The 25510-nt window shown below is 39.4% G+C and overlaps 1 protein-coding gene across 1 annotated transcript in view; it reads right to left on the bottom strand.

Moving 5' to 3' along the window:
* Nucleotides 1-1237: 1237 nt before the first annotated feature.
* The window catches only part of map1lc3a (microtubule associated protein 1 light chain 3 alpha), a 37741-nt gene continuing 13468 nt past the window's right edge, over nt 1238-25510 (bottom strand). The window contains exons 2-4 of the mRNA XM_008110007.3: nt 15816-15871; nt 2998-3104; nt 1238-2458 (exon numbers count right to left, since the gene is read on the bottom strand). Of these exons, the coding sequence (XP_008108214.1) occupies nt 2296-2458; nt 2998-3104; nt 15816-15871 (326 nt within the window). The 3' untranslated portion in view covers nt 1238-2295. The remainder of the gene's footprint in view (nt 2459-2997; nt 3105-15815; nt 15872-25510) is intronic.

The raw sequence follows: 25510 nt of genomic DNA, 5'->3' as shown, positions 1-25510 counted from the left end.
TGTGTAATGGACACTAGGAAGAGGGCCTGATCTGTCTCGGTGCCCAATATGCATCAAGACCAATGAGATGCGCTTTGGACACCAATGTACATCAGGTACTTTGCTGACTCCACAGTGCAGTAACATAATAACCGCCCTGTATTGAATGTGGATGTCATTAAACGTTGCAGCTCTAATTCCTGTATATGCAAGTTTATTTATGTTAAAGAGAACTAAAGCTCAGCTTTATGAAGACGTAAGTTACCACAGGATTTCATACCCTATATTTAAATAAATACCTCACAGCCCTTTTTGCTTCTTTCTTACAGTGGAGAGGGAGGTAATAAATAAATGATCCTGGGTTGTTATTTCTAGGAGTTTAATGTATGGCCACAATATGGAATATTTAAGCCGGAGCTATGCTGGGTGCTGTAATAAAAAATGACTCTGAAATTTTTCAAATGACCCCATGAATGCAAGAAGCCATCTCTGGATTGCAAAACAGCATTCCTTGTCAACCCAACCTATTATTCTGGATGGGTAGACATCAGCAGAAACACATCACCATCCATCAAAGTACAGAACAGCCCACATAAAGTACAGATAGAGTGGTGGTGGTGGGGGACACAACACCAACTCCTCTTTACATCTATATATATTTAGTACCAGTAAATGAATGAAAATGTTTTCCTATCCCTTCTGTAAACATTCATAAATACAGTGGCAGCGAATTCTGGCATACCCTGTTTCCCCTAAAATAAGACATCCCCAGAAAATAAGACCTAGTAGAAGTTTTGCTGAATTGCTAAATATAAGGCCTCCCCTGAAAGTAAGACCTAGCAAAGTTTTTGTTTGGAAGCATGCCCGCCGAACAGAACACAAGAGCATGCAGGATCGGTAAATGTACGTACCATAGACTGTTGTACATGGAAATAATGATAGTAACAAGAAATTCTTGATAGGATTTAGTTTGTCTGGTTATACTGGTTTGTGATGACAGCTACTGTACAGTATATAATAAATGTTCATTTTTTTGTTCAACAAAAAATGTGAATTTTTCTCCATGGAAAAATAAGACATCCCCTGAAAATAAGACCTAGAGCATCTTTGGGAGCAAAATTTAATATAAGACACTTATTTTCGGGGAAACACGGTAGGAAATCCCATCTTCCAAACATGAGACTCAGGCATCAAAGAAATACAAAGAGAGAGGTGATCAAGAGGTGGGGAATGAGTCTACCATTCTAACACAAGAACACAATTTTCATTTACCTTTATTTATATAGATATTTATAGATTTGATGGTGCACTTGCTTTTCCTTTCAGACAAACTTTTTTTGGTATATTTTTTTTAAAAAAAAAAGAAAAAGAAAAAAAGTAGCGATATAAATCAGTACATCCTTTCATTGAATGTTCTGTTTGCCACAGTGGGACTAAGAACAGCAAAATGAGAAATCCATGCATGTGAGAGAAAAGAAAAAGGGTTGATTTTTCTTTTAAAAAAAAGAAAACCAAAATAAATATCGACAGAGAAGCACAGAGTACAACTGATCAGTGAAAATTAAGCTAACTCCACTCTCACCGCTACTACATTTTTAAAGTGCAAAGAAGCTTGGGGTTGGTTGGTTGAATCTATCTAATACAAGCAAATTATATCCCCCTGTCGTGCTTAAAAAACAATCTAAAAGATATACATTATACACAGTCCTGTAGAAGAGGCCTACACCTACACTGTAGCACCAAGAATTGATATGCAAGTAATTAAAATCAATTAAAAATGCAAAAAGCAATGGTAGTTTTAATTTACTTTTCAGTTTGCTTTTTTGTCTTCAAACTTTTTTGCCTTTTTACAAAAGTCCAGAGGACAAGCCCATCCCCTTGTCCCAACAGGTGAGGAAGATGTTTCTTTTTGTCTGCAGCGTCTAAAAGCTTCAATTTGGCATTGGATGAAGAAACGAGAAAGAGAAAGACATAAAGCTCATGAAAGAGAGAGAGAGAGAGAGAGAGAGAGAGAGAGAGGAGGTGCTGCTGGGAAGATGAGGAGGAGGAACAAGGAATGATGCACACAAGGGGCAGAAGGTATGGAGAGAGTAGAGACCGCTGGGTGCCCCACACACATATACAGGCAAACATATACCACCCCACCACCTCCAAACTATCTTGGTCTGTTGCACTGCGAAGTCAGGATGGGCTTTTGGGCCACTCCTGGATCACACGCCTCTCTTTCCACTGATTTGCCAAAGTGAGGAGTGATGGGGAGGCAGGGATGTTAATGCAACAGTTTGGAGTCAGTCCTCTGACGACGTTGCTGTATTATCAGTAGCCAAAGGTTTCTTGCGAGGCGTAGACCATGTAGAGGAAGCCATCTTCATCCTTCTCTTGTTCATAGATCTCCGAGATGGGGGTGGAAACACTCACCATGCTGTGCTGGTTCACCAAAAGGAAGAAGGCCTGGGTTGGATTCAGCTGCAGCCGGCGCCTGAGAGAAGGGCAGAAGGCAATGATTCCAGCAAAATTGAAATACAGGACTAGAATATCTGAGAGTTAGCTTGGTGTCATGATTTCAGCATTGGACTGAGTCTGGAGACCAGGGCTCAAATCCTTGCTCGGCCATGGAAACCCACTATGTGGGAAGTCTCACTCTAAGCCCCAACCTCCCTTGAGCAAAATCTTGAGAAGATAACCCCTTGGCAGTTTTGCCTTACAATCACCACAAGTCAGAAATGATTTGAAGACACACAACTAGTATACCTGCACAATTTATTCCAATCAGCTTTTACAAATTGACTAGTGTTGCGCTTGTAATGCTGTGTGGTAATGTTTTTAAGATTTTAAGGGTCTGTATATAGTATGTATTTTAATATTTGTAATGCCCAGCTGCCAAAGAAGGAAAAGCTGTTCCCATATCACATGGAACTAGACTCTGGGCATAAGTGATATTCCACAGAACCAGCCCATGTTACTTGGCTGCATTATTAGAACCGATCACAGCCAACTGCTTTGAGACATGTCACTTACCTGATTATTTTTACCAATTCACTCATGTTGACATGGTCAGGAACTAAGAATTTGGTCTTGTCCAGCACAGGAAGCTGTTTCTCCCCCTTGTATCTTTCAATAATGACCTGGTAAATTAGAAATAGGCAAAGCCACATTATTTTTTGATCCACCTTAATCAAAACCATCTATTCCACACAAGTATTAAAAGTTTAAAACTTTTGGAAAGACACAAATTATTAGGCCACTTCCCAAATAGCTTTACTCCCAATATTACACCAGAAATAACAGGAATAAAAAACAAGAACCAAACTTTATAAGGGCTTTTTACAGACGTAGCTTGAAATCCAAAACTGATTTTGCAAACACTAGTTTGAAATAGTAATTAAGGAACCAAAAAGGTAATGGAATGTTCTGTCTCGCCATTTTTTCCAGCTGTGTATCTCCTTCTTTGCCATCTTCAATGCTACTTTTTAATGTTTTGAAATAGCAGCAATAACCTTGAGCCATTCCAAGGCTTGTTTCCATGACCTACAGTTAGAGTCTCACTTATCCAACACTTACTTATTCAATGTTCTGGATTATCCAACGCATTTTTGTAGCCAATGATTTCAAAACATAGTGATATTTTGGTGCTAAATTCGTAAATACAGTAATTACTACATAGCATTACTGCATGTTGAACTACTTTTTCTGTCAAATTTGTTGTATAACACGATGTTTTGGTGCTTAATTTGTAAAATCATAACCTAATTTGATGTTTAATAGACTTTTCCTTAATCCCTCCTTATTATCCAACATATTCACTTAACCAATGTTCTGCCGGCCCGTTTATGTTGGATAAGTGAGACTCTACTGTATTTGTAAAAAAAACCAAACAGAAAGAAACCCCCATCTCTCAACTTTTTCAAATTTAAAAATTACTGTTTCGGAAGGGGTTGAGACAGAAGTTGGAAACTGGAATCCTTCAGTCACCATGGTTACATGAATTAAAAGTAACAGCAACCATGTTTTTTGGACTACAACTCCTAGAATCCTCCAGTCAACATCTGCCTGGAGCATTTGGGGAATTTAATCCAAACTGCAAGTTTTCCAAGTTCAGCTTCAATTGAGCAAATGTGTTCTTTGGCTGATATGCCTCATATTTTATACATATATAAATTCAGAAGTTTCCTTTCCTACTGTGTATTACACAAATCACATGACATTTCTTACAAATCTTTTGAATCAATAAAAAGTGACTAATGAGATGCTAGCAAATTTGACTCTGACTCCCAACATCAGTCATCTCCACCATTTCTCTCTGCTGCTCATATCTTCCTGGGTGTCCATTCTCCCATTCCAAAGGTTCATGAGTGGAAGCCCACATCCAGATATTTGGACTGAATCAAACTATCGTGGACTGGAGATTAAGGGCAAAATTGCAAATACATTTACCATTATTTAGTAGTTTCCACTCTGAATCCACATTTAAGATGCACTGATTAAAAGGCATGTGTCCATTTCTCTCCATCAAGTGTCCAAAAGGACACACACTTTTACTTGAAAATGCCTGTCAAAGCAACTGACTAATCCACCAAATTTTCCACTGGCACTCCATGTGTGGATGTGCCTCCAGACTGCCTGTTGACTTAATGATGATCCCTGATTTTCAGAGGAATTTCATGAATACTTAAGACAGTTTGCCATTGCTACCCTCTGAAATATAGCCCATGGTAACAGATTTTCCTCAGTGGGCTCCCATCCCAGAACTAAGCAGGGCTGATCCTATTAGCATCCAAATTCAGGCTGGTGCCTGTAGGGTATGTAGGTCTATTTAAGATTGCACACATTGTAAAAACACTAGTTCTTATTCACATGGAAGGCATGCTTACAACCTTTGTAGGGAAAAAAACTCCCAGTTTGCTCAGTGAGAACTCCACTCCTTCCTCCGTCCAAAGTGAAGGTGCATGAGTGATTTGGACTGGGATCACAGTGGTGTGGAAGGGGGAAACTCTCTTACCCACTTTAGAATGCCAATCTAGACTGAATCCCTATGCTTAGTTTTGAGTAAGAAAAAGAACAGCTGTGTACTAAAAGCAACATGTAGCTTGTCTAAGTCCCTAACATGATTATAATCTAATTATATATGACAGGATGTCCTTTTGTTTTCTGGGCTATACTGGCTCTTAAGACTATGATGGCTAGTAGCCGCACATAGACTTTTCCCTATGATTCTAATTGGTTTAATAAACAACAACATCAATCTGTAGCCACAGCCGCTGCAACATCTCATCACAATAAACCCATGTTGATAATGAGCTACATGCAGAAATGCTTTCCTCTGTCTGCCACAAACCTTCTGCCAATCCATTTTGTTGGATGATGTCCTAGACCAAGTGCTTGAGTGATATTATTATTTTTTCTTTGTCTCAAATGAAATTATGGGACAGAAGGGGCTGCAACTGGCAGGCAGGCAATCTGAGAAACATTGTGCTTTTACATCTGCTCTCCATCTCAGTTTATGAATTTTTCAAGAGCAGTATGCAATTGTATGCAAGAAACAGACAGTGAATAGACCAAGCATTGAGGCAAGTGGACAACATGTGTTACACACCACCCGTACATTCAACACAAACTGGCAGCTGCAACAAATGGGAACCTCCAACAATCATGACTTAAAGGCTACTGCTAAATTATTTTGCCTTTTCAGTTAGACAAGGAGATGCCTTAATGAAGAAATAGAGTGCATGTTTTGCTTGCAGATGGACTGGGAAAATCTCCTGGGTAAAATGCTGGGACGCTGTTACATGCTGAAGTCAATACTAGCAATCTAGATTGGGAAAATGTTCACATTCAGTATAAAGCAGCTTTCTTAAATTCAGGCACTTCAGGTTATGGGGTCAATTGATCATCTACACATGTTTCTGTGCTGGAGATTTGCAACAGAAGAGGAAAATCCCCCCTCTCTCTTTCTCCCTTTGTGTACTTTCCCCTAAGAAATTTCAGAAATGATTGGAAAAGTACAGTAAATGTGACTTTCTTCCAAAGTGTTACTTATATGGAATGCTCTTGTGTGTAGGAAAAGGGCTATGCTAGTGGTTCACCCCAAATATGAAATAATGATGATGATGATGATGATGCAATTAAGGCCAAGATCGAAAAATCAGCTGATGACCCAAAATGCAGACTGTGCAAGGAAACCAACGAAACCATTGATCATACCTTCAGCTGCTGTAAGAAAATCGCACAGACAGACTACAAACAGAGGCACAACCATGTGGCCCAAATGATTCATTGGAACATATGCCTCAAGTACCACCTGCCAGCAGTAAAGAACTGGTGGGATCACAAATCTGCAAAAGTATTGGAAAATGAGCACGCAAAGATACTGTGGGACTTCCGAATCCAAACTGACAAAGTTCTGGAACACAACACACCAGACATCACAGTTGTGGAAAAGAAAAAGGTTCGGATCATTGATGTTGCCATCCCAGGTGACAGTCGCATTGACGAAAAACAACAGGAAATCTCAGCCGCTATCAGGACCTCAAGACTGAACTTCAAAGACTCTGGCAGAAACCAGTGCAGGTGGTCCCGGTGGTGATCGGCACATTGGGTGCTGTGCCAAAAGATCTCAGCCGACATTTGGAAACAATAGACATTGACAAAATCACGATCAGCCAACTGCAAAAGGCCACCCTACTGGGATCTGCGTGCATCATCCGAAAATACATCACACAGTCCTAGACACTTGGGAAGTGTTCGACTTGTGATTTTGTGATACGAAATCCAGCATATCTGTCTTGTTTGCTGTGTCATACAACAACAACAACAACAACAACAACAACAACACTAAGTTTAATCCCAACTAAAGTGGATCCTTTCCATTAAATGCATTGTATGTATGTGCTGATTTTATCAACCAGCAATTTATCCACTGTGTTTACTCCAGCTGGCACTGCAATCTGATTCAGGTCACAGTCCTTAAACATACAAGTATTACCTTTTGTTTCCTGCATTCTTGCATTATATATCTATCTATATAAAAACACATCAACTAGGCTAGATTAACTGAACCAACAAGTATGACCTAACTGTTGCTTCACCATCCAACATCCGATTTAATGTGTCTATTTTAATTAAGAGTACAACCAATAGAAATCAGGGCACTGTATAGATGGAATATATGCATACATATAGATTATATGCACACATATACAAAAGTGCAGCAAACATATGTGGTAAGCATAATTATTTGCTAATCTTATTCTTTTCACAGGTCCTACTTCACAATGTGGTAATCTTCAATTTTTAAAGTGTTAACCCTTATTAAAGTACTTCCAAATTGGGCTAAGCATAAGCTGTTTTGGAACTGGGTGTTTTTGTTTTGCTAGACCTTTGCCCCAGGGGCAAAGTGTGAAATAGTTGCTGCTTCCAGTTTTGTAAAAAGATGCCAGTATACAATAAACAAATTTTACTTAACACTATGTTCTCTTACAGTAGAGGTGGGAAAAGAGAAGTACAGCAGGTACTGTGACACTCCTTATAGACCCTTCAAAGGCAGAAGTGAGTCATGAGCCAATTTTGGATTGACTACACAACTTTTAAAAATCCATGAAGTGAGAGACCACCATCTTCTCCCATGGTAGTAAATTCACTGTGTTAAGGAAATGTTCTGTGTCATACTGTACTACCTTATTTTGTCAAATCTGAAGCCAATGTCAAACAACTTCCCCGTGTCTTCACATAGTTCTTGGTTTTACAGATCTCTACATTTGCAACACTATATCTAGAAGCAACAAAAACAACATTCCATTGACAGGTGACTTCCCAGGAGCAAAGACACGGAAATAATTCCCTCCTTTGAACTATTCTTTTAAACATCTACATTTGGAACCACACTAAGCTACCCATGCTTTATGCTCCCCTGAAAAATTTATGCCATTGGTTTTAATAGAATTAAACCTTTGTTGATCTAAGTCTGAATCAAAGCAAAACAAGGCCAGTTTTTGTGTAATCCTGTAGCATTTAACTGTTAAAGAAAAGTAAACCGTTATGGTTAAAGAGTTAACATACCATGAAAATAACTATTATTATTCTGTTTAATTATACCACACCTTTTTCTTTAATATTGTTGGCATTTAAGCAACGCATAATCAAATTCAAGAATTATTGGTGAACATTTAAATATATTAGGATGATACTTCCATTTATTATTTCCATGCTGTAGCCTGTATTCAGCACTTGAATACAGGAGCCGCAGTGGCGGAAGGGGCTAAACCCCTTGTGCCGGCTGAACTGCTGACCTGAAAGTTGCCGGTTCGAATCAACGAAATGGGGTGAGCTCCCGTCTGTCAGCTCTAGCTTGCAAGGACATGAGGGAAGCCTCCCAGCAGAATAACTCATCTGGGCATTCCCTGGGCAACGTCTCTGTAGACGGCCAATTCTTTCACACCAGAAGCGACCTGTGGCATATTCTCAAGTCACTTCTGACACGATAAAAAAGTACTTGAATCCAATCCTTTCACATCACATTTCATCTCTTACAAAATAATCTTTCATTAGATTTTGTTGAAGCACCTCGCTCATATTCAGCAAACATAGCTGGGAAAAGCGGCCAACAGTAAAGTGGAAGCCTCAGAACTGGGGTTGCAACATTTATTTGAAACTAGAAATCTATTGGAAGACAGAAGCAACGTAGGAGAATGCTACAAAACCCTCCCTTTTTGTATACCAGAACAAAGAATGTTCAGCATAAATCTTATGCTGCTTCTGAGTCAGTGTTTTCATTGCAAACAGCATGTCCTTCCCGTGCACTGTAAATAAATAAGAATAATGCATCTTCCAAAAATCTGTTTAAGACTAAACCTCAAGTAAGTTGTTAGATGACAGGCTCAGAACTCATTGAAAGGATTGGATTGGGATAAATTCTGTTATCATAAAACTAATATATATCTCAACTGATTTTATTTGTCTGTTAATAGTGCTATCTTTTGTTTGTTTCTATGGTCTCGTTTTTCTTTCTTGTATTTTGTGTTATTGTTAGAAACCACCCTGAGGACACTTATGTAGGAGGTGCTCAAAGGCAGTAATAGAAAAAACAACCCCCAACCCCCAACCCCTCCCCCCCAGCCATTACAATCTCTATGTGGGAAATATTTGTACATACTACAACCACCATATCCATGGCATCAGTATCCATGGATTCATTTATTCAAGACCGATGATAAATGTCCTTTCTAGGCATTTGTAGGCCCTCCAGCATGTCTTTACGTATTCTTTCCCAGAGGTCCTTCATTTCAATAGTTTGTGATTTTCTCAGGAATGTGTGCCCCATAGAAAGGGAGGCTGTACTAATATATAGATATAGATATGTATCTGTCTATATGAAATCACACACACCCAATAGTCTCCATTCGAGGAGATTGTAACACTTGGCATCATATATATTCTCATTCATTTTGAATTAATGTTGAGACTTGTCTAGCAACTTGAAAGGAAATCGTTTGAGAAAAGGTGCCAAAGTACCCTTGTGTTTGCTATTCCAAAAAGGGATGAGATTTAATAATACCTGGGTTGCTTTGAGTTTTCAGGGCTGTATGGCCATGTTCTCTCCTGACGTTTCGCCCACATCAAGTAACGGATCTTTTGTGAGGTTGTGAGGTCTGCTGGAAACTACCAACCTCTGAGAATACCTGCCATAGATGTGGGCGAAACGTCAGGAGATAATGCTTCTGGAATATAGCCACACAGCCCGAAAACTCACAGCAACCCAGTGATTCTGGCTATGAAAGCCTTTGACAACACATTTAATATGATCTTTGCCAGGCAGAACATACCTCACATGAATCCAGATCTAGTTTAAGCCTTGATCTCAGTACTGTTTCCTTGCACCCCAACATTCTTTGTGGTGAAGGTGTATGGCATGCAACCTGAATGACAACAATAATGGGCAAAGAAAGAAGGTCACAAAACATGAACGGGAGATTGAGGGCATTGATTTATGCCCCTGTCACCATTCACACCAGTGCTACTGCTCATTTAAGCTCCATGCACACTGTGATCTCATTAGGGATGGCAACATGAATTGGGGAGAAGTGACAATTACTGTTTTGCCAGCAATAACAAATGGCCCTGCAATAGTGTAGTATCGTATCTATCATCCCTGGCCAGCATCACCAAAACATATCATGTCAGGAACCCAGGTGGAGAATGGCTGAGCTTGAGCTTTTCCCACTGGAAGATTGACTGTACAATGGTCATAGTTGAAAGGGACCACAAGGCCATCTAGTCCTATCCCCTGCCATGAAGGAATACAAAACTAAGGGTTGCTAAGAGAGGCCCATCTGGCTTCTATTTCAAGACCTCCAAAGAAGGCAAGTTCACAATCCCCCCAGGAAAGTCTTATCATCAAAAAGTTCTTTTTTTATTATGTGGAATTTATTTTGTTGCGATTTTACTCCAGTGATCCATGTTCTAATCTCTGTTGGTACACATCCTACCTGTAATTTAAGAACTGACCTTATTAAATCACATCAAGGTCCACTCAGTTCTATTTACCCTTTCAAACTGTAGTCAGCCAAGGACTGCAGTTTGAGTACAACACAACCATTTCCCCCAAGTCTCTCCTTGCCACACAGCTATTAAAGACATCAAGAATCTCCTTCCCCAAAAAGTTTGCAAACTTTGCATAATCCTTATGAATGTAAGGGACTTTTCCTTCTCCTACTCAAGTCTACATGATCTCAAGAAGGCAGGGCTAGACTTCTAGATGTTTCACATCATATCTGTCTCCAATTTGGGCAGCTTCTTGTGCATTTGTGGGCGGTGGTGGTGGGTGTCTTTTAATCTCATTAAATCTCAATTTAGTTCACAAGAGAAGGCAGAAGAAACACTTGGTACAATTCTAAGCATGAATGCTGCTCAAGTGATTATTCAATCACTTTTGAGAAATGCAACTGTTAGCAGGTCACCACCAAATTTATGAGACTAAGTAATCCACATTTTCCACTACTGTAACAAAGAAATGAGGACAAGAAGATAACCGCAGCTGGTTTCAAAAGATCCGTTACTTGATCCCTCATGTTGGTATTTTAAAAGTGATGAATAACTGCAGCTTCTCTATGATATGCAGAAGTGGAATTATAGAAAACTAAGGACAAGAATAAAAGTTTTGCTTAAACTGCAAAATGCCAACTAGGAAACAGTAGCAGACGAGGGGAATTCCAAACAATGAAACAAAAAAGGAATAAATAGGGTGGAAAATATACAGAACACAGAATAACCAAAGCCTCAAGGCAATTAAATATGACCAATAACCAGCCACTGAAAACAATATAATGTGTAATAACACAAACACTAATAAACTTCAAAATGATACAAAGCAGAATAATACCAAACACTGTAACTAAACACTACAAATGTATATATGAGAAGGACAATCTAATACAAAGAGCACAGATCAGCTAAAGTCTTCAGGCAATGAAATACAATCAGTCTTTCACATTCATTGATTTTAAGGGTGAAACTAAATTAAAAAATAACTCTGTGGTCAACTTCAACTGGAAGACCTAGAGCAGTGATTCTCAACCTGGTGTCTCCAGATGTTTTTGGAGTTCAGCTCCCAGAAATCCTTACAACTGGTAAATTGGCTGGGATTTCTGGGAGTTATAGGCCAAAACACCTGGGACACATAGGTTCAGAACCAATAACCTAGAGATTCCTGGAGAGAACGTTTTAATAAAATCCATAAATAATCAAATTCATAAAAGTCAAAACTGCAAATGTGGAGGGCAGAATGTATAGCAAGGGCATCTGCATAGTAACTATAATTTAAATCTAAACATGGAAGTTCATAATGAACAATGGAGACACAAACACATTATAATCCATTCTAGTTCTGTATAAAGGACAACTGTATACAACCTACAAGCCACGTATCATTGGCAAAATATTATGAAGGCTGCAATGAAGAACTTCACTAAGCGATCACTCCTGGAAATGTGTTGCTGTTTCAATGAATCTTCATCAGTAGTGAGATAATAGCATTTTCCATAATTATTCAATAGTCATAGATAGAATATCTGGACTCCAAAAATGCTGAATGTTGTAGAAATTAGTCATAGTAAAGGAAGTATAACAAAAAGTAAATATAAAATAGATGTTTTGCTCTCTTCTGTTATTTCCTAGTTGGGGGTTTCCTTGTTTTGAAGTTTGCTTGAAGTTTGTTTAATTTGCAAAGGTAGAAGATTTCCATTGCTTCTCTTATTTCAAAAACTTGGTGGTTTTCTTTTAAGAACATGGCATGCACAATCTAGCTACTAATTGAAAACTTTCAGCTTTGAGTTGTCAACCCTACAGTAGCCACGTGCTTGGGAGTACAATTCCCAGAATTCCTAGCCATTAGTTATACTGGCTGAAGGATTGGGAATGGGAGTAGAAGTACTAAGCATTTCAGGGTGCTAAATAAGCTCTAGTGAAGTAAAGTAGCTGCAGAAATTTCATAGTTTGGAAGGGTTTTTTTCAATTACAGTCAGCCCTCCACATTTGCTGGGGTCAAGGACACAGGACTTCCATGAAAGTGAATAAAAGACACTTCTAACTTTTCATAGAATCATGGAGTTGGAAAAGACTGCATGAGCCCCTTCCAGTCCACCCCGTGCCATGCATGAAAAGCACGATCAAAGCACCCCCATCTGATGGCCATCCAACCTGTTTAAAAGTTTCCAAGGAAGCAGCTTCCACCACACTCCGAGACAGAGTTCCACTGCTGAATGCCTCTTACAGCCAGGAAGTTGTTCCCAATGTTCAGGGTGAATTTCCTTTCCTGTAATTTATTATTTACAATATTTCTACCCTGCCTTTCTCACCCAAGGGGATTCAAGGCGCAAATTTGAACTCATTGCTCCGAGTCCTAGTTTCCAAGGCAGCAGAAAACAAGCCTCTTGTTCCCTCTTCCTTGTAGCATCCTTTCACATATTTATAAATGGATATCATGTCTCATCTCAACCTTCTCTTCTGCAAGCAAAATATACCCAATTCTTTAAGATGCTCCTCATGGGGCATGGTCTCCAGACCTTTGATCATTTTCGTCACCCTCCTCTGGACACCTTTCAGCTTGTCAATATCTTTCTTGAATTATGGTGCCCAGAATTAGACACAATATTCCAGGTGAGGTCTCATCAAAGTAGAATACAAAGGCACCATGACTTCCCTCGATTTAGACACTATACTCCTTTTGATGCAGCCCAAAATCCTATTGGGTTTTTAAACTGCTGCACCACACTGTTGGCTCATGTTCAACTTGACAGCCTTATGACAGCCTCACAAATATTTATACATGCTATCATGTCCCCTCTCAATCTTCTCTTCTGCAGGCTGAACATACCTGAGAGAACACCCCTCTAGGAATTTCAAGATCCTCCAACATGACTATAGTCAACTTTTACTAGAAGCAGATCATAAGATTACATTGAATTACATAAAGAACATTTCACTCAAATCTGTAACACTCAAAACTGGCAAATGTGGAGGGCTAACTGTTCAACTTCTAAGTAAGTAAGGCTGTTTTTGGTTTGGATTAGAATCTCCAAGTGGCCATGCTGGCTAGAGGAATCTGGGAATTATGTGTTTTTCTGCTAGAAAAGCTGATTGAAAGAGAAACAGTTGAGATCCACCTTTTTTCACCCGCTTACTAAAGTCACCTCAAAACCAAATGCTTGTCCCATTCTAAGCAGTGAATGTCTCTGCTTCATTTCACATCAAGCAACTGACAGCCCAGATGGTATATAAGAAAAATGTAGCGCATCCACAATAATGCACTGAGTGCATAAATCTAGTGCATAAAGACCAAAAGCTGAACAGGTTGGATATGTTAATGCGTGAGTAGAGAAGGTGAAAAGACAAGAAAAAGTAAAACACAGTAGTGACAAGGAAAACTATGATGCTCAACCATGGAAAGAATTTATCAACGGTTAAGAAATTAATACAGTAGAGTCTCACTTATCCAAGCCTCGCTTATCCAAGTTTCTGGATTATCCAAGCCATTTTTGTTGTCAATGTTTTCAATATATCGTGATATTTTGGTACTAAATTTGTAAATACAGGAATTACAACATAACATTACTGCATATTGAACTGCTTTTTCTGTCAAATTTGTTGTAAAACATGATGTTTTTGGTGCTTAATTTGTAAAATCATAACCTAATTTGATGTTTAATAGGCTTTTCCTTAATCCCTCCTTATTATCCAAGATATTCGCTTATCCAAGCTTCTGCCGGCCCGTTTAGCTTGGATAAGTGAGACTCTACTGTACCATACATTTCACATAATATGTAAGCTTAGAAAATGTGCTGAAATAAACTTTTCAAAACTCTGAAACATGTTAAGAGACATGAACATGCCTCCTGGTTCTGACCAAAAGCCTATCTTGTTGGCCATCCTGTGGATGGTTTAAGTCAATCCATTCAATTTCTTTAGAATATCCAGAATGACTCTGAAGAACATTTGTTATCTATTAACAACAACTATCTCATTATAATGAAATCAATTCCACAGTATTTGAATACAACATGAGAGAACAAAGCAAAATAAAACCAACAGCGATATATTCCAAGCATTCAGTTAGGCCTAATCCAATGGAAAAATTTGCTGATAATTTAATAACTGGTTCATTTCTGTTAGCCAGAACAGAAGGTGTCTAACATTGCTAGAGCTGTCTAGATTATAGGGTAGCCCAGGTGATACTCCAAATGCTCATTAAAGGGAAAGATTTGGAAGTTTAAAAAGGAAGGGAAAGGACAAGGGAGAATAAAGACAATGTGAAAACACACAATTCAGATTTCAACTAAAATACCAGCAAGCTACTGTATTCTGAGAATAATCAAACTACATACTTACAAAGTTACCTTTTTGCTTTCTGAACCATTTCTCTGCTGCAGTCTAAATCAGTTTTTAAAAGCCAATTTGAAAATCACCAAGCTAGTCAACATGAACTCTCAATCAGAATTTCTCATGTGAATTTGCAACTCTACAATTGCTGTGTCAAACAAACTAATGTATAATTTGGATGAAGGAAAAGCACAGTACTGTGCCTACATTTTCAATAGCCCCAATTATTTTGGCCATTTAAAGAAACCTAAGGTTACTTTCTATACAGGCAAAAGAAAATCAGTAAAATGATTTTTCTGCCCCATATTTTGTTATTTGCACGAGCAAAGGGGATTATTGCATTCTATCTTTGTTCTTTTGTTCCAGTGAAGTGAGAAGAAAAAGAGGAGACTGCTTTGTACTCTGGGAAACGAAGGATGCATCATTCTAAATGGTATAATTAATGGAGTTTGATGCCATTTTAACTGCCATGCAGCAATGCTATAGAATTATGGGATTTGTAGTTTGGTGAGGCATCAGCACTCTTTGTCAGACAATGACGTTAAAGACCTTGCAAAACTACAACCCACAGGATTCCATAGCATTGAGCCATGACAGTTAAAGTGCGTCATACTACAATAATTCTAAAGTCTTAATGTACTCTTACAATTTTATTTAAGAAACAAGAAAAAAAAGTTGTCCCTCTGAATCTGGAGACTAACCGGTTCTGTTGTAAAATAATATAACAAGCAACAAAGTGGTATCTCTAATCCCTAAAAATAGCGAGTCAGATGGACAAAGTGTCAGTGTAAGAAGAAAGTGGTGTCATACTGCAATATTAGTAGGTTGGTCTTCAGGTTCAAGAAGTATGGCACACAGGCCATAAATGTTTCTCTCCTTGTGGAGAGAAAAAAGTGGAGTATAAATAAACATAAGAAGAAGAAGTCATAGATGTTTGTTTAAAGGTGTATATAAAGTTTTATACTCACAGGAATTTTGTTCGGATGTTGTTCTCGGATCTGCTGCACCTCTTTACAACGATCCGCTGTGGAAATGAAAAACAGAATGTTTAGGAATCTAAAATACTTGTCATTCAGACCTCTGTAAGCCTTAAAGAAGGCATCTTCTGGGGAGGCTGAGCTAATTTTTCGACTAAAACAAGGGTGGGGGGCACTGCAAGTAGATACATCTAAATGTTTGTGAGCAAGGTTACACAAACCACAATCAACTGGTAAATATATACAGACTATGCTAATAGATATGCTTAATATTCATATAGCAGCATTTCCTCCAAATGCTCAGATCTCTTTAGCTAGAAGTCCTGTTCAGACTTTCATTAAGAATGTGCAAAGAAAAACATGTCAGCCCCGCTCAATAATTTTACTGACACTATCGTTCTCATGCCCAACTTGGCCCAATTGATGCAGAAATTGTACAGTCAATTTAAATGTCCTGGAGTGACACCTAGATGCTTTTGAAACATTTAACACCTTGCAAAGAAACATGAACCAGTTGTTCTGTTCTGTCTACATATTTACTGCAGCAGTAGTCGTACCCTTTCAGGATTACCTAGGGATCATATAACTCTTCTCATTTCCAAAAGTGAGATCTGCATAAGAGCTGGTTTCCATCAACTACTCTGCCTATAGCTTCTCACGTCTACATTTTCCTATTTCCAAAGACCTTGAGCCATTCTGATTGTTCCATGCTATGGCTCCCTGACTATTTACACAAGTCATCAGGTTTGTAAGTCATGAATGTGAGAACATGTGGACTTGTAAAACCACCTTGCCCCAAAGATAAGAAGCATCAATATGTCAATTCCCAATAAGCTAGACAGATGACAAAGTACAGAGGTGCTACAAAAGCCGGCCCTTGACAGATTGGACTGAAAGCCCATAGTCCCACAACCATGTTCCTATGGAATTTTAGGAAGTGTAGTCCAATAAAACTGCAAGGAAATAGGTTTGGTGAAGATGTGTCAGAATGATGACACTAGACATTTATTACTGACCTCCATATAGCTAAAACCACACATTATTTACATTGTCAATGTCATAAGTACTATTTATTCTTATAACAGCACAGAAGCAAAACATTCAGGACAAAAGGCAGTACTAAATTAGAATCAGTTACAGCCAACCCTCCATATCCACAGATTCTGTATCCACCCACAACTTGATTTTTTTTTTAATTTCAAAAAGCAAATCTTGATTTTATCATTGTATATAATCTATATATATAAAAGAGTGATGGCATCAGGGCAGCGGACAAAACAACAAAACTACAGGCCCCCCAACCTGGAAATTTGACAACACAACCCATCATTCACGGCTCTAGGTTGATACAACAAAAAGAAAAGAAAAATAAAGTCCTAATTACAGGGAGAGAAATAATAGTTTTTATCCAATTGCTGCCAGTTTAAAGGCTAAGCTCCGCCCACTTGGTCTCCTAGCAACCTACTCAATCCAGGGGACAGGCACAGTTAGGCCTCACTTTGGCCTCTTCCACAGATTATCAGATTTTAACTGGATTATATGGCAGTGTAGACTCAAGGCCCTTCCACACAGCTATATAACCCATTTAGAATCTTATATTATCTGCTTTGAACTGGATTATCTTGACTCCACACTGCCATATAATCCACTTCAGTGTGCATACTAAACATAAAGACAGCCATACAACAGACATTCAATACCACCACTACCTCAACAATTTCTCACCAACACCACCAGACAACGCCACAGCAACGCGTGGCCGGGCACAGCTAGTGTATACTATTTTACTATGAAACTAGAGCAAGGGGGGTCCTGGAATCAAATCCAAGCAGAAAACAAGGACCTACTCTGCAGAAGAACAACCAGCACTACATTAAACGTATTTAACCTTGTAGTCGTATGTTCAATTTTAAGCAAAAAAACCTCTAATATATGTCAACATGGTGCACATTTGAAAACACATGGCTTATATAGCTGCAAATGGTTGTTTTGAATGTCCACTTTATATGGTAAACCCAGTTTCACTCCATATACTGTGTGATATATCCTTCAAATATATCACCAACTGGACCTGTTAAGCGAAACATCACAACTGCTTATTTTTAGGCAAGAATTAACAGTCCTTTCCGCTTTGAATTTCTCATCATTTCAAGGTGAAATTAAGATACTTATACTGCACTGTGTTCATTAAAAATTTAATTTGCCAATAGTCCTTGATGCCAAACTTGTTTTAAATAAACTGCAAATGGAGTGAGAAAAGACAATATATGATACATTTATCCCCACGGCAAAGGCCAACTGCTGTTTTATCCCAGAAAGATACTGGGTTAGTTCAAGACATTTTGCTTTCTGATGTGAAAGTTAAGATATATATTCTGCTCATTACTTGTACACAAAGCAAATAGACTGGAAGCAGTGGGGTACTCCTTGGAAACAAGTGGGGAAAAGAAGAGTTGCTAAATCTACCCTTCACTATATATGTAGCTAGCTACACTTTCATTCATCTGATGACACTAAACCTCTGGAATCAAACAAAAATGGTAGTCTGCATACCATTTGGTGGATTCTTTGTCAGCTGTTTTGAACCAATGAGTCACAAATCACCCCAACTGATGTGAAAGATAAAAGTATACTATATATATATATGAGAAAACCACAAAAGCACTTTTGGTTGCAGACACTATACAAATATGGAAATTTCTTGGTCTCAGCATAATCCTGAAAGATTCCTCCATTAGAGCCATGGTCCCATCCTAGGTAACATCTAGCCGCCATATGAAGCGAGTGCAAATGGCAGCAGAATCACGCTGAAAAGCTCTACCAAGTTAAAACTACAAAAAGTCCAATCAAAGAGAGAATAATTAAATGTTTTTTTGGCACATGACAAGTCCACAAATCAGAATCTTTAAAACTGAATGAGGACTAAATAGGAAGAATTTGAAACCAACAGGCAATCAATTGCGTTCTCAGGGTTTACCTTTTACATAGGAAGGAACTATTTTAAGACAAAATGGAAAAGCTGGCAAAGGTTAAAGTGGAAAGAGAAATATCCATTGGATTATGGGGCAGGAGGAGATTAAGTCAAATCTACCCCTTTTGAGAATCTGGATGCTACTTCTTTACTGATGTGTTGGAAGCCATGAGCTTCAAATATCCTTACTAAAATAAACTGACAGCCAGGAAGGTGGGACTGAGATAGAAGCTAAGCAATATATAAGTAAGGAGATGTATCTCAATATATGGATGTGGAGATATGCAGGAAAGCAAGGGAGGAAGAAGACAGGGAGGGCAAAGAAGTGTGTGTGCCTTCAAGGGCCCATCCAGACTGGGCCCAAAATGTGTAAACACTTGCAACAAACAACACCTCCGGTAAAAGAGGAATATTTCGTGACAAAGCAGGATGGCTTTAAATAGAGCAGATGTGGCAACCTGTTCCCGCCTAAGGGCTGAATTCAATTTCAGAGAAGTTCTCATGTGTCACATTTCAGGGAACGTGGAAGACAAAAGGCGTGTTTGTGAAAAATACATCATACTTTTGCTTAAAAGTTCTTATTCCTAGTAATGAAGTCTTAGAGGAGCCATTCTGACGTTTCAGAATGATGGTGGTGGTAGGGACTGAGCAAAACCACCACATGACTGTGAGAAAGGTGAGGTAGAGAAGAGGGCATGACCACTTCGAGAGCCCTAAATGGCCAGACCAAGCATCTGGGAGGGGCAGATTCTACCCAATTCAACCTGACATTTCACACAACTAAAAGATAGGATATCTTCTAACAAAGGACTACCCTTTGACTGCATTTCTCTTGTAATAAAGGATATATGGCTATCCTGGGTGAGACTGTCAGAGAAGGAATAATTCTTGCCAGAACATGGGGTGGCATTTCGGACCTATACTTTCACCAAAGCAAGAGTTAAATAATGCAATCACCATCTAACATATCTTGATTGCCATAAGGCTAAAATACCACTACATGAAAGAACAGCTATTGAAATAGATGACACACTTTTGGTTTGTTGCTCAGTAACATGAAAATAACACCACACTGTAATGATGAAAAATCCAGAATCAATAATCAAGAATGTTTCTCTCAAATCAAAACGGTCTTGTACTGCAAAAACCTCCACACTTGGAATAAGAATGTGACAAAATAAAGGCTACAAATTATATCCACTGAGCTAAAAATCTACATTTATTCTAATTGTCTAAACCAATTCCATCTGCTTTTAATTTTACTTCTCATGACAACATATGCAAGCTTATCACTAGTATAGCCTTTGGTTGCCAGCTAGAAATCAGATGCTGTAAAGTGTTGTTATTGTGACCTTCAGCTAATTTGCAAGCTATAACCCTAAGGCCAACCCATAATGGGGTTTTCCCGTCAAGATTTGTTGGATGGCTTTACCTTTGCCTTCCTCTGAAGCTGGGGATATAACTCACCCCAGGTCATCAGAAGGTTTCGATGCCCAAACCGGTTTGAACCCTGTTCTCCAGAGTCATAGTCCAACACTCAAACCACTACACCATACTGGGTCTCCCTTGATAAGTACTCTAAGATAAATTCAAATAGACACAAAAGCATCCCCAAACAAAATAACACAGTCGTATCTTCAATGTTTCTCATTTATTATTGCCTGCCCCAGTAAAGGTGACAGGAAGCAGAAGATCAGAACAGTGTTTGCACTGGGAATTCGTTTATTAACAGCAGCGCCAATAACATATTAACTTTGCTCAGTATCTGTTATCATTCCCTTACTCTCATGCAAGAACAACCAGTTCCCAGAAAACAAAGAAGAAGGTTACATCAACTTGCAATCAACAAGGCAAAAATATTCTACAGACCAGGGCTTGTAAATGTGTGCTTTATGGCCGAAGCTTCAAATTACTTCTGACTATTTTATTTACAAACTTTAAATATGTGGAGTCAAAGCAAAAAGTTCTACTACCTGTAAAGCACAAAATATTAAAATAATCTCCCAATATCTTAAATTAGAACTAAGCACCTTCCCTTGCAACCAGATCAACAGCATGGCTTAAAAGCTTCCAACTTGTACCTTAAATACAAGCCAGACTATATTTGTTGTTGTTGTGTGCCTTCATGTTGTTTCTTAATCATGGTAACATATTACAGGGTTTTCTTTGCAAAATTCATTCAGTTGAGCATTGCAACTGCTGTATCTTCGTCAAAGGCTGAGACAGTGTGACTTGTCCAATGTCATCCAGTGGATTTCAAAGCTGAGCAGGGATCTTCCCAATCTTTTTTAGATTATAGTATGCAGAATCCCTTAGTCAGTCCAATTGGATTCAAGGGACTGCAGTCCAAAAGTAACTTTCTCAAACTATAATTGAAAATACTGATTCATTTGCTAGGTGTCTAGACCTGGGATGGACATTTCTGACTCATTGTCTGCAACATGGTTAAAGATCCTCTGCTCATCAGTATAATTCGGCTTGCCCAGAGGTGCATTATTAGACAGACATAATGCCAGTTAGTCTGCAAAGTAGGTGCCAAATTGCCTCTAGGACTATGATATCAAGTCAGCTAAATGCATTTCCACCCTCCATGTGCCAAAACTTTATAGACACTGCACTGTATTCAAGAAAGGATGAATATTTCACCAGTGGTAGCTAGTATATCAAAGAATAGACCATTATAGAAGCTCATTTAGCTGCCAACAGGAATGATTAAGGGATTCAAAAGAGGCAAATGGAAGAATATGCATTTGACATTCTGTTTTTCTGAAGAAACTGTTAAGTTACTCATATCCTTTTGAAAACTGGCTTATGCCACTAATAGACGCCTTTCTTTATACTTCACATTTCTCTCAAGTGTAGGACATACAAAATTAAACACAAATGCCAGAAAAATCAGATGCAGCTAAAACATTTTTTTTCAAGACTAATATAGCATTGAACTATTTATAGAATTAAAACCACTTTAAAAAGTAAACGACAAAACATTAAAGAGATACACTAAATGAAAGGCCCTTAACATGTAAAACAATATGTTCTCAGAAGCCTGCTGGAATAGAAAAGTCTCCATCTGCCAGCAAAAGGACAGTAAAGAAGACCCCTTATAGCCTTGCTAGGATATGTGGTCAGGAAAAAGGCCTTTTCGACATTCCCATTTAAAAAATGCCTGTGAAGATGGTGGGATCAAGAGAAGTAACTCCTCTAATGATCTTAAAGCTTTGATGGGCTCACATGGGAAAATACAGGCCTTCAGGCAATCTGGACATAGGGTGCAGATGGCTTGGGAGAAATGTGTGGTATAAATACAATAAACAAATAAAGTAATACTTTGACAGTCACTCTCCCTGAAGTAATGAGGTATGTAACTATAACTTGCCCTAGTTAGCAATCTGTAGCAGGTTTTTGGTCCAGTTGAAGATTCCAAATACTCTTCACAGACATCCTTTCATACAGTACATTATATTAATCCAAAGAGGATGCAGCTAAGGCGTGTGTCACCATGGCCAAGTCAGGGAGCAATTAAAGACATAATTTTAATTGAGGATTTAGATCATCCATCTCTTCCATGATACTTGAAGCTGGGAGGCCACCAGGTACCTTGAGGGCAGGGGCGGCTGAAGCTATAAGCCGGGTAAGCACCTGCGGTTGGTGCAAAATCCGCTAGGAGCGCTGTTGAGGCGCTGGGGCCTGGAGCGCCCAGGGCATGTTGCGAGGGTGCTTCCCCGCATCCCGGTTCAGCACCTCAGCCTGGCCCTCAATGCTCACTCAGAGCGCTCAGCCTCAGCCTGAAAGGGAATGGGGAGAGGCTGCCCATCATTCAGGTGGCTCCGCCCCCTTCCCTTCCCAGCTGAGCGCTCTGAGCCAAGTGGCGACGGCCAGGCCTCGGCGCTGATCTGGGGGGATGCACAGCTGGCCCAGGCAGGGACAGTCATCCGGGTTCAGCACCGAGGCATGGCTATCGGCACTGGGCTCAGAGCGCTCAGCCGGGAAGGGAAGGGGGTGGAGCTGCCTGAATGACGGACAGCCAAGGGCATCATTATTATTATTTCTTGATCATCTGGAAAAAATACACTGTGTTGTCGAAATCTTTCATGGCTGGAGTCACTGGAATTCTGTAGGTTCTACCTTTTATTTTTCAGTGATTGGCTTGGGGGGGGGGCACCAAAACACTGTTTGCTTACACTTGAAAATTACCTAGGGCCGGCCCTCCTTGAGGGGGTAAAGGGGGAGTGGTCAAGTGAGGGGGAGCACATGCTTATTCTGCTTAATGTTTTATCCAGCCCCGAATTGCAGGAATTTCTCCTGGCATCTGACAGATAAGTGAGTGGGAGCAGTCCCAGGTCCAAGTCCCATTTCTTGCCCTCATGCTTCTCTGAACTGGCTCCCCAAATGGGCAACATATCCCTCCTTTGCAGCCCAGTTTATATTCCTTCAGCCCATGGAGGTGATACTAAGGTTGTCTGGTGGTTTCTATTAGAACTACATATTCATGAAAAGGTAGCAGACTCTTAACAGTTTTCAGGAGACCTGCTGGAGAAGCAAAGGAGTGTGCACTGTATTATACTGTGTGTTTCTTGTATGAGTTGTTTTAGGCACCTTATGCCATATGCAAGCCGCCCCAAGTCCCTTCGGGGAGACAGAGGCGGGATACAAAAATAAAGTTATTATGAAGCAACAAGGAGCAAACTCCTTCCCTTTCATTTATAGGTGGGTTTTAAACTCTTGTCACAAGCAAGTTATATTATAGGATCATGCATTGTAAGTCACACCACATGCTACCTTCAAAAGCAGCCAGGTGTACCTTATTAAGTACTTGTAAGTAACATGTTTCCAGGAATAATGTGTATATGTGCCTTTAAGTTGTCTGTCGATTTATGGTGACTGCATGAATTTGATAGCGTTTTCTTAGGCAAGGAATACTCAGGTGGTTTTGCCAGTTTCTTCCTCTAAAATATAGCTTATAGTAGTACCTGGGATTCATAGGTGGTCTCTCATTCACTTACTCATTATCACCATCATAGCCTAGTCTTCCAAGTGTAGAGTCTTCTTGATGATAGGTCCACAAATGACTGTAGAGACTTATTCTGGGTCCACATGTTCTTTCATAGTGAGGATGTTGGTTTCCAGATGGAAGGTGGTCCTGACAAGGGTTTGCTAATGCGCCTTCCTCTTGGCATGTTTCTCCCTTTGGCCTTCTATTCATGCCTCTTCAAAATCCACAGCACTCTTGGTAACTGCTGATCTCTAGTTAGAATGCTCGGGGGCTAAAGCTTCCCACTTCTTAGTGTTTATGCCACATTGTTTAAGGTTGGCTTTAAGTCCATCTTTAAATCTCTTTCACTGTCAACCAACAATCCATTTTCCATTCTTGAGTTGAGAGTGGAATAACTGCCTTGGGAGACGGTGATTGAGCATTCAGACAACGTGGTCAGTCCAGCAAAGTTGATGGCAGAGGATCATTGCTTCAATGCTTAGTGGTCTTTGCTTCTTACAGAATGCTGATATTTGTTCGCCTGTCTTCTGAAGAGATTTTCAAGATATTTCAAAGTCAATGCTGATGGAATCATTCCAGAAGTTGAAAGTGACATTTGTAGACAGCCCATGTTTCATAGGCATACAATAGAGTTGGAAGGCCAATAGTTACTAACTAGGTTGGGTCCTGTTTAACTCCCAAGATATGTCAGGATCTGGTGCCTTTGGGATATTTATGCCTTCTAGGAATGGTTCTTGAGCAAAAATAAGTTTAATGGGTTGATTGCCAGATTACATATCATGGGATAAGCAAATTCAGCTCCCAACCTCTTCACATGTTCAGGAGGAGGGTGCAATCTAAAATGTTAATAATCACTGGAAAACTCAATGCTTTCTTTCATCACTGAACAGGTGAGCATGAAAACAGCAGGTGGCTATTTTATCTGATGTTCACAGTTCTGTGGAGAACACTGTGACCTGTTAGTAACCTGTGATGACAAATCAGTGGGGCTGGGACATCTTGGGAAATCTTTTTTTCTTGCTAATCTTTCCAAATATCTGACTACAGTCAAGAGGTCAAGAAAAGAGGGAAACAAGTGTGTACAACAGAATTTCATAAGAAATAAATCCATTTGTGTACACAGATGGACATGTGGAAAGAGGAGGATTCACTCAATGCCCGAGGCCTAATCTTCATATTTTTGTACCCTATGTATACAGTAGCCAAAATGTATAAAGCCAAAAATACATGACATTCTACAGGAGGAACAATACAGAATACCTGAAGGTTTGGGATTATGTGTTCATACCTGATATATTCTCATTAGGTGATCTTGGGACATGCTATATTATCTCAGCCGCAGTGGCGCAATGGGTTAAACCCTCGTGCCGGCTGAACTGTCGACCTGAAGGTTTGGTTGCTCACCTGAAGGCTGCTGTTCTGAATCTATGAGATAGGGTGAGCTCCCATCTGTCAGCTCTAGCTCAGCAGGATGGTAACACATCAGGGTGTCCCCTGGGCAATGCTTTTGTAGATGGCCAATTCTCTCACACCAGAAGCGACTTGCAGTATGTTCTCAAGTCATTTCTGACATGATAAAACAAATCTCAGCCTCATAGGAAGGCAAAGGTAAACGCCCTCTGAAAACTCTTGCCAAGAAAATCCTGTGACATGATTGCCTTAGAGTTGCCACTAGCCTGAAACAACCTGAACGCATAACAATCAAATAAACCACTGAATGCA

The sequence above is a fragment of the Anolis carolinensis genome, chromosome 4, assembly GCF_035594765.1.
Source record: "Anolis carolinensis isolate JA03-04 chromosome 4, rAnoCar3.1.pri, whole genome shotgun sequence".
NCBI lineage: Eukaryota > Metazoa > Chordata > Lepidosauria > Squamata > Dactyloidae > Anolis > Anolis carolinensis.
Note: the sequence above shows the minus strand (reverse complement) of the source record. Positions and strands in the feature narration are given on the sequence as shown.